Source organism: Suncus etruscus, chromosome 1, assembly GCF_024139225.1.
Source record: "Suncus etruscus isolate mSunEtr1 chromosome 1, mSunEtr1.pri.cur, whole genome shotgun sequence".
In the NCBI taxonomy this organism is placed as follows: Eukaryota; Metazoa; Chordata; class Mammalia; order Eulipotyphla; family Soricidae; genus Suncus; species Suncus etruscus.
This window is the reverse complement of record NC_064848.1, coordinates 76127817-76145520: the sequence shown is the minus strand read 5'-3', so window position 1 is coordinate 76145520 and position 17704 is coordinate 76127817. Positions and strand designations below refer to the sequence as shown.

Below are 17704 nucleotides of genomic sequence, written 5' to 3'. Positions count from 1 at the left end.
AAAGTCTAACCTTCATAATTTAGTTTTTTCATTTCAACTTCAAGTTTTTCTTTAAGTTTCTTCACAACCTCTAATGCATCTTGGTCCTTTCTGTAACCACTATCCATTTTCTTTACTTCAGCTTGTTTGGTCTTTAATTCTTGTTGGGCATGTTTCAATTTCATCTGGGCCTATAACAGAAAAAGTTTAACAGATTATGTAAGGTAGTCTTGTGAAATAAAATATGTGCTAGTGATTAGATGGCCATTGACCTAGATTGACTAAATAAAGAAACATATTCTAGTGGCTGGATCATCTGGATTATTTTATTGGCCTTGCACAAGGACCACATGAGTTCTATCCCTGAGTAGCCCACCTCCCCCAAAAAAACAACTCATAATATGAACTAATGCTCAAATTTTTTTGCAATTTGTAAGGTTATAATTTCTTGATATTTATTAAGTAAAAGACTAAAAGTTCAAAAAAACCCTGTGATTTAACTGATTTTAACAAAAACTAAAATATAAAAACATTAGAAATCAGTTTTATATCATTTACCTTAGATGTAGATATTTCTATTTGTGTATCTTTGTATCTGCATTCATTTGACAGTGGAAAAACTATTTAATATAAGTTTATATAAAAAAGGAAAGTAAATTGACTGACATGTCAATGCTAGATTAAACATCTCAGAAGTCTAAAATTAAAGTAACTGAGTCTTATTTCTTATATTCCTGATTTTAAGATGTACAAGATATGTCACCTTTAAAATTGAATAGATGTATACCCTAGTTCAGGGGTGGCAAACAAGCGGTTCTTGAGCCGCATGCAGCTCCTGACCAAAATCATTATTTTGTATACTTTATTTGTGTATACAATTTGTATACATTATTTTGTGGCTCTTTGCCAAGTTTGGATTTTGTTCTGCTGCTTCTGAGGAGGGATCTCTGAGGGGAGATCTCCGAGCCGGGAGTCCCGCCCCAGATTGCTTCACCCTGTCTTCCATCCCTCGGAAACAACTGAGGGAAACAACCCGTGTGTCACATGTTAGATCACATCTTGCCGTTAGTTCTTAGTGTGGAGGACGCAGCACACCCTCACCATCTGTGCAGAATTTTGACCCTCACTCAAAATGGCAAAATGCAATATGTGTTTCATATATTGTTGTTAAAATTCGATGCTTTTGTGTGAGTGTTTGTCTGTTTTGGCAGGTCACTGCGTGGTGTGGCTCTCTCTCACAGTTTAAAATTTTGGCTCTTTGTGTCGAACTTGTTCGCTACCCCTGCCCTAATTTCTTAGAAAAATCACAATATGAAAAACCAAGAGAATATAACGTCTTTTCTATTACTAACTTTTTTTTTTGTTTTTTTCAGCCACACCCGGTGACGCTCAGGGGTTACTCCTGGCTATGCACTCAGAAATTGTTCCTGGCTTGAGGGACCATATGGGAATCAAACCGCAATCTGTCCTAGGTTAACATACAAAGCAGACACCTTACCACTTGCGCCACTGCTCAGGACACTGTATTACTGATTAAACACACTTTTATGGACTATCAAATTTCTTAATGAAAAGAGCTGTGTATTATAGGATATGTTAAATAGGATTATCACAATCAAATCTATCTACCTTTAAAGAATTTAATTATTCAAATTTATTTTGTCATTTTTCTTTAAAAATAAAAGATTTATGTATATGTATTTTTCTGTCTGTGTTTGTAAAACCTTAAACTGTGAAAGAAGGTAAACAAATTTGAAAACCATTATAATAAACTAATGACCTTTGAAGATGAAGAAATTAGAGCAGAAAAGTGGGAGCAAATAGAAGATAATCGCATGGATGGGGCCGGGCGGTGGCGCTAAAGGTAAGGTGCCTGCCTTGCCTGCGCTAGCCTTGGACGGACCGCGGTTCGATCCCCCGGTGTCCCATATGGTCCCCCAAGCCAGGAGCAACTTCTGAGCACATAGCCAGGAGTAGCCCCTGAGCATTACCGGGTGTGGCCCAAAAAAAAAAAAAAAAAAAAAAAAAGAAGATAATCGCATGGAAAACAAAAAGTTTCAGAAATAAGAAATAGGAAAAAGGAATATTATCGAGTACTTCTGTTGTAGCTAAAATAAACTTGAATTTTTACCTGTTTGGCTTCTGTCTGAGCTTTACTCATGTCATTTTTACAAGTCATCATCTGGCCAGCAAGAGTTGCTTCTGCTCCGTCTTCATTACTGGAAAGGCCAGCAGAAACGGCATTGAAGCGCTGCTGTGCGGCAGCCAAAGCTTCAGCATCTCTATTGCTGGCTTCTTGAAAGGCATTCAGTCCATCTGAGATCTTTTTCACTTCCTTTTCCTTTGCTGCTAAAGTTTTAGAATCCTTAGGAAGAGTTTCGAATTGCAAATTTAATAGATTTTTAGAGAACATCAATTTTCTTAAACACGTACCTTTATGCCATCAAATTTTTATAGTAATTTGAAGAGAGCATGACGATACGTATAAATTTAAAAATAGTGTTTCTTTTTTGTTTCTGCCACTCTTATGAAACATTTATATCACTCTATTTTGTTAGAATCACCCTTTAGATATACATAGAAATCTTATAACTTCTCTTAATACACCCTTTTCTATTTATTCAAGCACTAGACAACTATCTCAGACTGCTTAGATTTTGTTTCTTTTTTATCTGTATCTTTAAAGCAGATAGAATCACCCAATTTAAATATTAAAAATGTCACTGTCCTACTAAACTATCTTCAGTAATTTTACAGATCACTCAAACTCCTCAAAATGTTGTTGTAAAATGACCCTCTATTTACATCTTTTTGCTTCCCCAATTCTTCTGCAGACAGCTGCTGTACTTTTGACTAGAAACTCCCCTTCCTTCCCCAATTCATCTGCATCCGATCTCCCTTGGGTCTTACATGAAATCATCTTTATAAATATAGGTTCAATAGTTACACAATGTAAAACTCCCAAACTCCTCTTTCTTATACTTCCAGTCATCCCCCTGCTTGTTTTTACTCCCTTAGTTATCACTATAAAACATGCTATTGATTTCAGTTATCATACAATTGTTTCACTCAGTGTACTGAAAATCAACAAGGTGTTTTTATCTATATTTGTTATTTTATTGTTTGTGCACTGTAAGCTCAAACAACTAAACAAGTCCATTATTACAGTACATATAAACAGATAAATATATAATACTCCAATTATAAAAAATTTGTTTTTTTTACCTCGACTATATTTTTCTCCAGTTCTTTACGTTTGTTCTCTTCACTGGTGAGATTTTTTTTCTTTAGATCAAAGGCACTTTGAGATTTAGTATTAACTCGCTGAGCTTCTGTCAGAGCATCTTCTAAAGATCGAAGTATACCTCCAACTTCCTATTAGCAAATATGCCCATTAAATCAAATTACTTGAATTGTGTCTGTATTATTTTATTCTCTTGAAATATTTTGTTATAAGCTATTTTCTTACATCAAAAGATTAATACATTAATATAAAGACAATGTCCAGAATTACAGGAACCATTAGGTATTACTAACCTTATCTTTCTGTTTTTCCAATTCTTCTATTTCATGACTAAGTGCTTTTATTTTTTCATCATTCTCAGATAACTCTTCTTGAAGTTTTATAACTTTATCTTGCATTTCTTTTAAGTCCTCAGCTGAGCGGTCTTTGGTATCTTCAGCCAGCAAAAACTGATAAGCAATATATAATCGACTCAAATGTTCTATCTCCCTCATTACTTTTTGGTATTCCAAGTAAGATGATCTTTCCTGAAAGAAATCATCAATAAAGTGTTTAACTCAAATTCATATTTTAAACAAATTTGAAATACTTAATCTACAGAAAACTGGGAAGCACTAAACTGCAAGACCTTATTGAACTTATTAAAGCACACTCTCTTGGATTATTAAGACAAAAGACTTTAGGAAACTTTATCAATAGAATGTTGGCTTTTTATCAAGATTAAAGATCTCCAGCGAACCCTAATTGGCCTTTTCTTTTGAGATTAACCAAGATGGACAAAAGAAGGCCGGAGTGATACCACAGCGGTAGGTAATTTGCCTTGCACGTGGCTGACCCAGAATGGACCTGGGTTCAATCCCCGGCGTCCCATATGGACCCCTGAGTCAGGAGTGAGTTCTGAGCACATTACCAGGAATAACCCCTAAACATCACTGGGTGTGGTCCAAAAACCAACAAAAAATAAAAAATAAAGATTTAGCAGATAGATAACAAATTTAAATATACAATCAAGGGGCTAGAGAAATAGTTGTTCAGCAAGGAACACAATTTCTTGCTGCAACCAACCAGGTTCTACCTACAACATCACATATGGTCCCAGGTGTTCTGCCAGCGTGATCCCTAAGTGAAGCCAGGAGTAAGACCTCAGCACAGCACAGTCTGAAGCACTGCCCCCAAAGCAACTAATACACCCATCAGTGACACACTATGAAATAAATGAATTATATTGTACTAATACCAAGATGCCCACCTAACATTCACTCATAAATATTTATACATAAACTACTCTTTTACACATTACTAAATTTATCTCTCAGGTAGATAAAGTAGTACATAGTAATTCTAATTTTTAGATAAAAAAACAAATTCGGATTGGTTAAATATCCTGTCCATATTGTCACAATTAGAAGAATTTGCATTATCAACAGATATCTAGATTTAAATGTTATCTAGTATTTTCTAGTAATCAAGCACACAAAAAATATGCTAAGATTAAAATCCTTTAAGTTTTATAGTAACATCCATATTATTATGTAGATTCAGAAGGTAGCTTTAGGAGGATGAATTTTCAAAAGCATCAAATTAGTTTCTAGGGGCCGATGAGGTGGCGCTAGAGGTAAGGTGTCTGCCTTGCAAGCGCTAGCCAAGGAAGGACCTGGGTTCGATCCCCTGGCGTCCCATATGGTCCCCCCAAGCCAGGGGCAATTTCTGAGCATTTAGCCAGGAGTAACCCCTGAGCGTCAAATGGTGTGGCCCAAAAAACCAAAAAAAAAAAAAAATTAGTTTCTAAATGTACAACTTTAAAAATAATATGCTAAGAAGGATATTAAAAGGGACAAGGAGCTTGCATTGCAATGTGGCTGGCCCCAGTTACGCTGGCACCATATATAGTCCCTTGAGAATTGCCAGGAGTGATTTCTTAAGCACAGAAGTAAGCTCTGAGCACAACCAGTTTTCCCCAAACATAAACAAGAATCAAAAAAGTGTTATAAATGCACTTTCACTAAAATATGGAATATGTTAGAAACGCCAAAGACAAGTGAAAAACTAGTTATCAGTTTCATTATTTTTCTCTTACAAATGTCTTGGTAGTATTTGTAGTGACAGTCCCTACAATCCTAGATTTACCACCAAGTATTATTTAGAGTTATATAAGTATTAATTTTTAATGATGTACATCTTAAACATTATTTAAAAAATTATTTTTAAAATGCCTTTTTTATCAAGAAATACTATTTCAACCAATTCTAATAATCCAAGAAAATCTAGACATTTTCCTTCAACAAAGAATCAAAATATGAAGGTGGAAGAGATAGAGAGCAGACAGGAAGCACTTACTTTGCAACACAGCAACCCCATGCTTGAACTGCAGGGTCCCATGTGGTCCCCCAAGCATGTGAAGAGTAACTCATGAGCATAGAATTATGAGTTAAAACACTGAGCCCTGGTAGGTATGGCTCCAAAGCAAACAAAGAATCAATATGCATATCATTTTCTGTAATTATGCAGAGCAATTTTTCAAAATCGTTATGACTCAGTAAGTAAAAGACACATCTAATTTCTTGTAAATAATACATATTTCATTCCAATGTTAATGATCTTGGCTATGCAGCCAATAGGTGAAATTCTGACTGGCTGTATTCACATATGATACATACCTCTTTTAATTTTTGAATAGTAGGAGTAATCTCTTCTTCAAGTATCTAAAAAAATAAAGGAAAAAACCCTCTTCAGTATATAAAGTCCTATTAAATGATCAGAGAGATATTACAAGAGTTAAGGTGTTTGACCTGCATGTTGTAACTCCTAGTTAGACCCTTGGTACCATATATTGTCCCTTAAAGATCAAATAAAGCCTGAACTAAGTCCTGAGCATATCTGGGTGTAGGCCAATAAAGAAAAAAAAAAAAAAGGGAAAACCAGCATGCAAGTCTAAGGAACCTAAATTGGGGTTGAAAACTGCCCTCTTTACAACAAAGACATGCAAAGAGAGAAAATTACTATTTTGTCTAAATAGTTTTTACATGAATTTCATTACCGTCTTAATTTCTTTAAGTTTAGCCTCCTTTTTTTCTATAGTTTTCTGAGCAGCAATTTTTTTGTATTCATACATCCTGGTTCCAGCTGCTTCTTCTATCATAGACAAAATCTAGAAAGACAAATATATTATAAATATATGATTGCCTTCTAATACTATATTGCTAAATTAATTTACTTTATGTTGTGTTCCCAGAGTTTTCTCTTTATGGATATTAATTCAGGATCTGGACAGAGTATAAAAGAAGTTAAGGTGACTGTCTTGTTTGCAGCTGATCCCCATTTGATCCCCTGTTCCTCTTGGTACCTCAAGAACAGAGGTGGGAGCACTACCTAACTACCACTGGGTGTGGCCACTCCCGTATCCTCTCTTAAAACCAAGTCTAAAAGGAATAATAAAAAGATTAATACCACTTCCCTTTCATTTTACAAGGAAATGTGAGTAAAAATTTTCATTTCTACCTAACATTCTCCCAAACACTCAAGAAAAAAAATTAAATTACAAATATGATAATGATTTTAGTAACTTTTAATTTTGGGGTAAGAATAAGAAAGGACAGGGAAGGTGTTTGTAAGAACTCCCAAGCAGATTTCAGTGGTCTAAGAGGAACTGGGGAAACGGGGCAAGTCAGTTCAATACAGTGAACTTGTAGTTTGAGTAGGAACCACCACAAGTACCTGGGAAAAATAGTGTCCAACAAATATCTTAATTTCTCGGTACCTCAGTAATTTTCATTCAAAGTATTAATAAAACCCCCAGAACTTTTATTTTCCAAAATAAGTATAAAAGTACTCTGAAATAGCTACAGCTTTGTTAAGAAAATAAATCTTGCAGAACTATCTCAAGGATTATTTCTCCAGCAGATACTTTAATTTCTATTTAGTAGATTCCAAACTTGAAGTTTTACTTTAAAAATGTCTCCGCTTGCTTTGCACATAGTAAATCCAGGTTCAGTACCTAGCATTCCACATGGTCCCTGATCTCTTAGCACAGAGCCAGGACTAAGACCTAAGCACCACTGGAGCGGCCTCAACACAATCCTCCCCCAATGTACATGAAAATAAATAACCACAGGGCCAGGCAGAAGGTTTGTGCACATATACATGCAGGACGCCTAGGTATAAGCCCTGGTTCCACATGGTTTCCTGAGGACTATGGGAGCAAACACTGACCAGAGCAAGAAGGAGCCCCCAAGTACCAACGAATGTGGCCCTAAAGCTCCTTAAAAACATTAAATAATATATTAAATATGTATAAATATTAAATAATATATTGAATTTATCAATAACATTTACCCTTTTATAGCAATTCTTGAAAGGATGCCAAGAGAAAAAATACTAATGTCCTAAATAAACTGTGTATTATGAATTAATTTTACACAAATTATTTTTCTATGATATTTAATTCTGCCACAGAATACTGTTATATAAAAAATATTTTTAAGTACTGAATACATAAAATCCTAGAAAAAAACATAAATGATAAAATCCTTGCCATTAGCCTTGTTGATGAGTTTCTGGATCTGACACCAAAACCAAACATGTAGGAATACATCAAATAAAAAATAATACAAGAGGTGTGTTATGATAAAACATGAACCAATTCTGCCATTACTGTAACCTTAAAAAACTTGCACTGAACTCTTTTAATTAAAGAACTAGACTGATTTTTTTTAGTCTACATAAGAAATGCAAAATTAAATGAATAATTTCACAAGTATAGTGACAAATGGATCTGAGGTATGGAGAAGTCTTCCAAACAGATTTCCTTGCTTTCAATCAAGAAAAGCTCAAGACAGAAAATACCTAACTCATTCATGTTATTGCGGTATTGCCGCTGCAGGGAACTGGCATTGATGGCCTGTGTGAATCTCTGGTTTACTATCAAAGCTTCATTCTTTAAATATTTACATGTTGAAAATATTGATTAAGATTAATAAAAAAGAAAATAAAAACAACTAAATGCCAAAGGAACTCATGAACAAATGGAAACAGTAGTCTTTTTCATTTGGAGAATAGGAGAAATGTGAGAATGGGGAGAAATATCTGTAAATCATAACTATATGATAACCAGTTAATATCATAAAGTATTGCAAAACTCATACAACTCAACAGGGAGATAAATGCAAATTTAAAATGTAGAGGAAACAAAACATTTCTATTCAAGAATTACAAATGGGAAATAGGTCTAATCTCTAGGGGCATATCAAAACCACAATAATATCACCTCACATCTCTTAGGATGGTTATTATAAAAAAAAAAACAACAACAAGAAATAGAAGCATTGTTAAGACAGTGGAGGTAGGGGAACACTTGTGTCATGTTGGATGAAATATAAACTAGTGAAGCCACTGTGGAAAACTGGATGGAAATTTCTCAAAGAACAAAATATATGACCCAGCAACTCTTATGCTAAGGAAAACATCATAGAAACTCCAAAAGGTAAGACCTCCAAAAGCAATTTATATCTAAAGTATAGATCAGTGTAAAAAGTAAATAAGGTATATTTACACTTTGGAATATATGTTAGTCATAAATAGAAAAGAAATCTTGACATTTTCAGTAGTATGGAAGGACCTTGAAAGCATTCTGAAAGATAAATCAGGCAGAGAAAACAAAAAACCTACCACCTTACTTGTATGTGAAATCTTAAAAATGGAACTAAACAAATCACAAAAAAGTGAGAATAGATCGGTAGCTACCAGAGGGATGGGAAAAAAATGGTTGCAAAGGTCAAAAGGAACAAACAAGTTGCCTGATTTGAAATAAAAAGTTCTAGGAATATAATATAGAGCAATCATGATTAATATTAATAATACCTTGTATTTGAAAATTGTTAAGGGATATCATAGAAGATTCATTCTTAGGAGCAGGAAGAATTAGAGGGGTAGAACACAGGATTGACATGCAAGAGACCAAACCGACTCCCTGGCACCATCTGTCCCCTCTCACAATACCACATATATACCCTATTGGACCCTGAATACAAAGAGGTGTGGCCAAGTATGGATCACCATAGCAACAGACCCAAACAGCAGAGCATCAGTAAGATAGGTATTATCACAAGAAAATCACTAAGGTGATTGAATGTATCATGGAGATCACTTGCAATAAATGCCAATTAAATAAACACTATTATGGATTCTGTTTTGTTTATCTTAATGTTCTTTGGCTGAAAGTTCAAAGTTAAGCTATCAGCAAGGGGACTTCTTCTGAGAATTATGTTATGGGTGATTGTCCTTCCACTGTAACTTTACGTTGTCCTCTTTCTTTGCATCTTTGTTCTCATAATTAAAAACAAAAAGTTTAAAAAGAAAAAGAATATAACCTAAAACTCACATGTTTTATGTGAATGATAGTTCAATTAAAAAAAATCTGCTCAAAGGTAATGTCTTTTATTATAGTCTCAGAACAGATGCAGAATAGGATCTATTGACTCCAATCCAGGATAAGATTTATTGACTCCAATTTATAAGTGAAGAAAACTGAGGCTCAGTAATGTCACAAAAAATACAAAATAAACTAAAAGATTCAGTGTAAAATTGATAACAACCAACAACAAAATCAAAGGACCTTTACAGTTTCCAAGAAATAATCAATGACATAGGTAAAAAAAGATTAGATTAAAACAATATATATAATAACCATAGTAGTCTTACCTCAGGAGGTTTCATATTCAATACTTTTGTAATTCGACCCTGAAAATAAAATGGCAAACTTTAATAATGCTAAAAAAATTACAAATAGTCTAATCAAAAGGCTTATTTTATTATCTCAGTATTTGCTTATCTGCACTGAAGCTATTATATCCTAAAATGATATTTTGGTTAAGTTTCTTTGCTTAGACCCAAGAACAAGTAATTAGAAATTTGCAATGTTACTATACACTTTTACTCTATTGCTAAGTCACACACATTAGTAATACAAAGTAATGATATAGAAGTATTTTATTCTAAGCAGGCACATAAACAAAATTTATGATTATTTGAGATTTCTAGACTTTAATGGTTATAGTCATGTCCCACCCATGTATCCCCAAGAAATAAATCATATACTCCCAAGTCTCAAAAAAAATCACTGAATTTACTCAATAGTACAAAAAACAAACAAAATTATAAACAAAAACCATCTCCAAAGAATCACTTTGCTTAGGCATTAGATTTGTGAGTTAACTTTCAGATTTCAAGCTGTGATATAATGAAAATATATTTATTTGGGGCTGGAGAGATAGCACAGGAGAGAGTGTTTGCTTTGCACATGGTTGACCCAGGTTCAATCATGGCATCCCATCTGGTCCCTTGAGCATGCCAGGATTAATATGAGTACACAGCCAGGAGTAACCCCTGAGCATCAACATGTATGGCCCCCAAACCAGAAACAACACTCCAAAGCACTTGTTTTAGTTTTATTATAATTTTGACTTGCCAGGAATTTGTCAACTGAAATGTACATGGAAGATAATGTCAGTCCTTATTTTTTCATCTAAGTTACTCAAAAAATTATCTAAAATTTACCAAATACTTGAAATAAAATGCTTTAATCTAATATCTCATATACTGTTTTAAAACAATTCGTAATAGTTTGCACGAATGGTTCTTAGAATAAAAAATTAATTCAAAGATTAATTTTAAACATTCTTCAAAATTAAAAGTATATAAGGCTGTACCCCAGCACAAGTTCCTCAAGCCAGAAAAGAATGATCCTTGAGAGCAGGGCCATGAGTAAGCCCTGTGTACAACTGGGCATAGGCCCCAAAAACAAAAAATAAAAATAAATTTAAGTGTACAAATATTAGAATACATGAGTACAAATAACTAATTCACTTTTCATAACAGGTACCTAAAAACATACACAAAGAGTAAACACACACACACACAAAACCAGGGTATCAAAATAAATACCTATTTCAGTTACTCAAAAGTAAGAGATATTAAAACCATTGAGAGATTTAAAAAACAACACAAACAAAATACCTGCATGATGAGAAAGTGAGGGTTGTTAACATTAAGACCAACAGAACAAAAGAGATCCTGTACTCTGGTATTATTTGCATTTACTCCATTGATTAAGTATTTATTTCTGCCACCAATAACCACCTAAAAGAAAAATATTGTAATAAATAAATGAAATCTTAAGCTAAGATCATCAATTCTCACTCAAAATTATTTTTCATTTTTTTCTTCTACATAATGGTAAACCAAAGCTATTTGGAGATAAATGGTGGAGAATGAGCATCATATTCAGAATGAATGCATAACCTAAGGATATGTGGGTTCTAATCCAGGGACTTAAGGTACAGGATCATCCACTTCCCTCTATTTCAACTTCCTCTGCACTGGATAATTTTTCTTGAGCCAGAATTCAATAGCACAATGGGTAAGGTGTTTGTCTTCTATGCACTGGCCTGGGTTCAATCCTTAGAACCCTCCCAGGGACCTTGTAAGGTCCCTAGAGCCTGCCCAAGAGTGATCTCTAAGACAGAACTAAAATTAGCCCAAGCCCTGCTTGGTATGGCTCCATCACCTCCCACCTGTTATCCCCCCAAATTCGTATTAGATATTTTCATGTATTAGTTCCCTATAAGTCCTATTTAGCTTTATATTTTCACAGTGCATACAACATATTTATCCATTCCTGCCCTAATTATTTTTTTTTATTTTTGGGCAACATCTGGTGACATTCAGGGGTTACTCCTGGCTATGCATTCAGAAATTACTCCTGGTTAGAGGGACCGTATGGGACCATAAGGGATGGAATTGCAGCCGGTGCTGGGTCAGCCGCATGCAAGGCAAACTCCTTCCACTGAACCATCTCTCAGGCTCCAATTTTTAGACTATATTTCCAGTCAGAAGCTAACCCTTCCTCTCCTCACCTCCTAATTTCCAAAACAATCACATACTAAAAAGTAAAGTTGTGATATATCAATTGTTGTTGAACTCTGCCTTGTGTTTTAATTACTAAAAACACATCATAAATTTTCAGAAATTCAAATAAGATTTAGTAGGCACTCACCTGCCTTGTTACTACAATTTCATCAAGTACTTCAAATCCTAAAGGACTTTGCTTTTTGTCAGAATTATCAAAGGTGATTGACACTGAGGCTTTGGTAATGCCCGCTTGCCCATTTTTGTAAACTAAATCCTGTAAATTTGAAGCCCGAACCTAAAATGAAAGAAAAGTTCATTAATTATAAAACCCTTTATCACACAAGAACTTTAAAAATGAATTTCTTGCTGTTGGAAAATCACCTATGAGGCATTCATTAAGTAGCCAAGAATAAGGTAGGGCTGGAGGGATAGCACAATGGCAAGGCATTTATTTGCCTTGCATACGGTCAACCCAGGATGGATCAGGGTTTGATCTCTGGCATCCCATTTGGTCCCCGAGTCTGCCAGGAGCGACTTCTGTGTGCAGAGCCAGGAGCAACCCCTGAGTACTGCAGGATGTGTCCCCAAAACAAAAACAAAAAAAATCTTAAAAATAAATAAAATAAGGAGTCACATTCAATAAAATGTCACATTCAGAAACAAGGATAACAATCTATGATTGTTTCTCCAATGTTTTATTCAACTCTGACTTAAATTGCTTTCTTACTTAACTCCTAAAGCAAGTTCATTTGAAAGATTCTGGGTAAAAGAATATGTACAAATTTTACTGCTCATCAAGACTCATTAGTAGCTTCTAAAAAGATTATCAGAATGCTGAGAAGCAGTGCAGGAGTGGGTGAGGACAGTATTTGGAAAATAATACTCTGGTGAGAGACTTTCTTAAAGCCAAAGTCTGAGTGTCATGAAAATGAATCTAACACAACTTTCTTGAGGTTCTATTTTCCACTTAAGAGATAAAGTTTAGTTTTTAGGGGAGATATAAAATATCAAGCAAGGTGGAAAATAAAAAAGTCAACAGAATACTAATGACAATCTCCAAATCCAAAGGATTTCCCCATTAAACCTAAATTTACTTAAATCATAAAACCTTGCAACTTACCTGAGACAGGTTGGAGATGCCCAGCAAGAAACATATGGAGTCCAGTATATTGGATTTTCCACTACCATTTAAACCCGTGATGGCATTGAAGAGTGGGTCAAAATCATTGACTTCTGTCCTCTGAGCATAGGACTTAAATCCCTCCAAAACAACTGATTTAATATGCATTTTCACTACTGACTTGGATAGTTAAGCCTCTACTGAGAATCAAAGGGGCCACAAAGCAGATCTGTATAAAAGAGAGGCATCACTTTGAAGAGGCAAGTCAAACTGGAATCACAGTAAATGCAAAAAAATAAAACCCAAGAATGAATGAATGACTTATCGAGTGACGTTTTGGGGAGCAAGATAATCTGTTTCCAACTTCGAAATATACATACCACATGGAAATGAGTCAAAACATTGCTTTGACCTGGAAATCTGCACTTTTTTCCTAGGTGCTACACTTCTACGTTCTCATGAGCTATCTAAAGGAGGTGATTATGCCCATATTATTTTGCACCCAAACTCTTGCAGGCTTACTCTCATTTACGGGTATACCAGTGCCTGTTCAAACGTCAGGGGCACTAGGATCCATGGTGAGCTCAGAACCCGGGAAAGGGGGGGGGGGGGAGTCTCTACATCTCCCCTCACTTGTTCTAAATCATTGCATTTAAACAACAAGCTCAGTAAAAAGCTGTTCCAACAGCATCTGCAGCCACATTCACATCTGCATGTCTGAAAGTGCCCGCTTTGAGGAGAGGGAAGAGGAAAAAGATATTTATGAAATATGTGAATTTTGGATTTTTCCTACCTCTTTAATTCAGCCCATTCCTGTCACCTCACCATGCTTTTTGGGGGTGGAGGGGGGGTCTAACACGTCCTCAATCTAACTGCAAGGCTGGACAGAAAATGACCACTCTGCTAGGAACCCTAAACGATGAATACTAACTACCCTAAAGCCTCTCCAGGATACTGCAGTCCTTGCACCCTTTTCCCAGATCCCCGGACCCATCTCCCGCCCAACCTGCCAAGCTAGGCCCAAACGGCCTTGCGCACGCACCCGGGTCCCTGCAGCACAGGCCGCCTGGAATGGAGGCGCTCCTAAAGCTCTTCCCAGACTCGCGGGCGTCCAGTCCGCAACCCTGCCCAGCTTCGGGCGCTAAAGAAGTCTTAACTCTGCATAGTAGCGATCGCTCTTGCCCAGCGCCGAAAGTCGGCGCCGGAAATATTTATTCCTTTGAATTTCGGCGCGAGTCGAGGACCCCGCGTTCCTGGCTTAGCTCATGAGAGGCTTCTTAAGATATGCCTGTATAAAAGATTCCATTTCTTTCCTTTCTTGTCGAGTAATTAAAGTGACATGAAGAAATAAAAAGTTTTAGACTAAACTAGATGTGGAAATATAAAGGTATGACCAGAATGAGTCAAGTAATATGTGGTAAAAATTGAGATAAACTTCAGGCATATTTTGGACAGCCTAATGTCGCCTTGGCAGGGCTTCGCGCGTTCTCGAGTCCGACTCCACCCCGTGGGCGGAGACTCCGGGACCTGGGTGGGGTGATAGGCGGGCGGGCGCCAGTCCCTGTGGTCTCTATCTGATAAGGCCCTGGAAGCCGACTGGCTGAATTGTTGGTGACCTAGTTCCTCTCTGGACGTCCTAGGCTCTCCCAGTATTGGAGCTGTGCAAAGAAAAGAGGCCTTACTGAAAGCTGCCTGATGAAAATATTAAGACTCAGTAGAGCCAGCATAGCCAGCTCTACTCTTCCTCTCCCCCCCCCAGCTATCTTTTTCTTGATGCCTGCCTGCATCCTAGTAATAATTCACAGCTGCTCCTTTTATTGATTTCTATTTAATCTCGGTATATATATATATATATATGTGTGTGTGTGTGTGTGTGTGTGTGTGTGTGTGTGTGTGTGTGTGTGTGTGTGTGTGTGTGTGTTAGCTGGGTCTCTTTTATTGTTTTGTAGGTAAAGAATTTATTGGCAAAGACATGCAAATGTGGATCTATGTTGTGAAATGAGTTTGGGGGTGAAGAGGTGTGCTAAGACCAATTCGATTAGCTTTCTGCCGGTTTTGTTAGATTAGTGACTGGATGGTCCATTTAAGTCATATGGAGGAAAATATGCAGATATACTTCGGGTGTGTATGAGTATCTGCGTAGTTTTGAGTATACACAAATTTACTTATTCCCACCAAAAGTGCTTACTAAAATGGAATTGCTATTAAGAAGACTTCGATAATGAATTTAATCTAGTGCATGCCAGAAAGTCTAATTTCTATCAGTACATAGGAATTTGAAGAAATCACTAATTACCTAATGACCAGTTTATGAAATACTCCCTGAAGTCACAGAAAAGTGAAGAAATAAAGCCACAAAACCAGAAAACATTCCTAGTCTGCTGAGTTTATGGCTAGAAACAAAGACTAACGTAGATCTATAAAACAGTGCATATGATGGGGGCCCAGGAGCTAGGACAACACCTGCTCCGTTTCTTTCCTGCCTCTGTATTCCTGGATCACACCTGGCAATGCAGGGGTTGGGCCATACGTGGCACTGAGATTTAAACAAAAATCTACCATGTATGAGGCAAACCGCTAACCCCTATACTTAACCTCTCATCCCAAACCATCAATTTTTCCATTTCCTTTTGTTACTCCTTTTTTTTTTTTTTTTTTTTTACTAAATCATATAAGCATTTTATTACAATTTAAAAATCCAAAATTATAATCAATATTTACATTTGTAATCTCAAAAAAAAAAGTTTTCCTTAGAGTATACACATGTCATTTTTTTGGTTTTTGGGTCACACCCGGCAGTGCTCAGGGGTTACTCCTGGCTCCATGCTCAGATATTGCTCCTGGCAGGCACGGGGGACCATATGGGATGCCGGGATTCGAACTGATGACCTTCTGCATGAAAGGCAAACACCTTACCTCCATGCTATCTCTCCAGCCCCATTTTTTTTTAAGTATTTAATTTTTGTTTTTTCGGGCCACACCCATTTGATGCTCAGGGGTTACTCCTGGCTAAGCGCTCAGAAATTGCCCCTGGCTTGGAGGGACCATATGGGATGCCGGGGGATCGAACTGTGGTTCTTCCTTGGCTAGCGCTTGCAAGGCAGACACCTTACCTCTAACGCCACCTCGCCGGCCCCACATGCCATTTTTTTTAATAAAAATAATAAAGCAGATAGAAAAGGCAAAAATTAAGATAGAGAACAATAATAAAATTCCACCTGGGGTTAGGCAGGGGTCTCAAACTCACGGCCCGCTGTTTGCAGCCCTCCATACAACATTTTGTGGCCGTGCCCTAGAGGAATCTTTTTTTGTTTTGTTTGTTTTAGTTGTTTGGGTCACACCCCCCAATGTTCAAGGCTTACCACTGACTTTGCACTCAAGGATCACCCTGACTTTGCCTCCTGCGGCCCCAGGTAAATTGAGTTTGAGACCCCTGGGTTAGAGTGATAAGCATTTGCCTTGTACATCGCTGACCAGATTCGATCCCTGGCATCCCATATGGTCCTCTGAGCCTGCCAGGAGTTATTTCTGAGTGCAGAGAGAAATTAACTTGAGTGCTGCTGGGTGTGGCTCAAAAAACAAAACAAAACAAGACAAAACAAAACAAAACAAAAACCCACAAAAATTTCCATGTAGTATTGAGGGACCATATGGTACCAAGGATAAGACCTTGGCCTCCTGAATGCAAAGCATGGACTAATCCTTGATTCCCTCCTTCAGTCTTAAGCTGGTAAAATGTTTTTATTAGTTACATGGTTGTAACAGTATTAACTATTTTTATCCTGATGTACAAAGTTATTGCATTCTCCATTAAAAAGTTCACACCACTCCATTAGTACTTAAAATTTTTTAATTACTATGGTTTAGGTTATAAATTTATAATAGTCACCTCACCTTACCACAACCAAAGTGTCAAGAACCTCTACTGATGCCCTTGTCAAACTGCTAAAATGTTTAAAGAATGAAAAGCAGGTAAGAGAGAAAACAAGAAACTTAACTTACAAGAAAACACTCCCTACGTAAAGAGTACTTCATATATAAATAAAACAATCTACTATAAATAAAAAGATAAATTTATGCTCTAAATATGTAAAATCTAATATTTAAAGCAGATACAGATAAAAGACCAATTTTCTTTTCTTTCTTTTTTGTCACACTTAAATTGTTTGGGTGACTCTGCAGTGTGAGAGACTGAATCCAGGCTTTATGCATGCAAAGTATACACGTAGCCAACTGAGCTATCTCCCTTGTCGTTTTCAAGTTATGGCTTAAAACAAAATCTCGGGGCTAGAGTGATAGTACAGCAGGAAGGGCATTTGCCTGGCATGTGGCCAATCCGGGTTCAATCCCAGGCACATCATATAGTCCCCCAGGAGAAATTTCTGAGCCCAGCGGGCCACTGGGTGTGGCCCAAAAACTTAAAACAAAAACAACAAAAACTCTCAATGGTTCAGGGA

At 36.5% G+C, this 17704-nt stretch overlaps 1 protein-coding gene across 1 annotated transcript in view; it reads right to left on the bottom strand.

Annotated features, from left to right (window-relative positions):
• SMC2 (structural maintenance of chromosomes 2) overlaps positions 1 to 13415 on the bottom strand; it is a 44488-nt gene extending 31073 nt beyond the window's left edge. Inside the window, exons 1-10 of the mRNA XM_049770241.1 lie at positions 13248 to 13415; positions 12273 to 12422; positions 11234 to 11356; positions 9920 to 9958; positions 6261 to 6371; positions 5881 to 5925; positions 3517 to 3750; positions 3205 to 3354; positions 2111 to 2344; positions 11 to 170 (exon numbers count right to left, since the gene is read on the bottom strand). Of these exons, the coding sequence (XP_049626198.1) occupies positions 11 to 170; positions 2111 to 2344; positions 3205 to 3354; positions 3517 to 3750; positions 5881 to 5925; positions 6261 to 6371; positions 9920 to 9958; positions 11234 to 11356; positions 12273 to 12422; positions 13248 to 13415 (1414 nt within the window). The remainder of the gene's footprint in view (positions 1 to 10; positions 171 to 2110; positions 2345 to 3204; positions 3355 to 3516; positions 3751 to 5880; positions 5926 to 6260; positions 6372 to 9919; positions 9959 to 11233; positions 11357 to 12272; positions 12423 to 13247) is intronic.
• Between the last annotated feature and the right edge of the window lie 4289 nt (positions 13416 to 17704).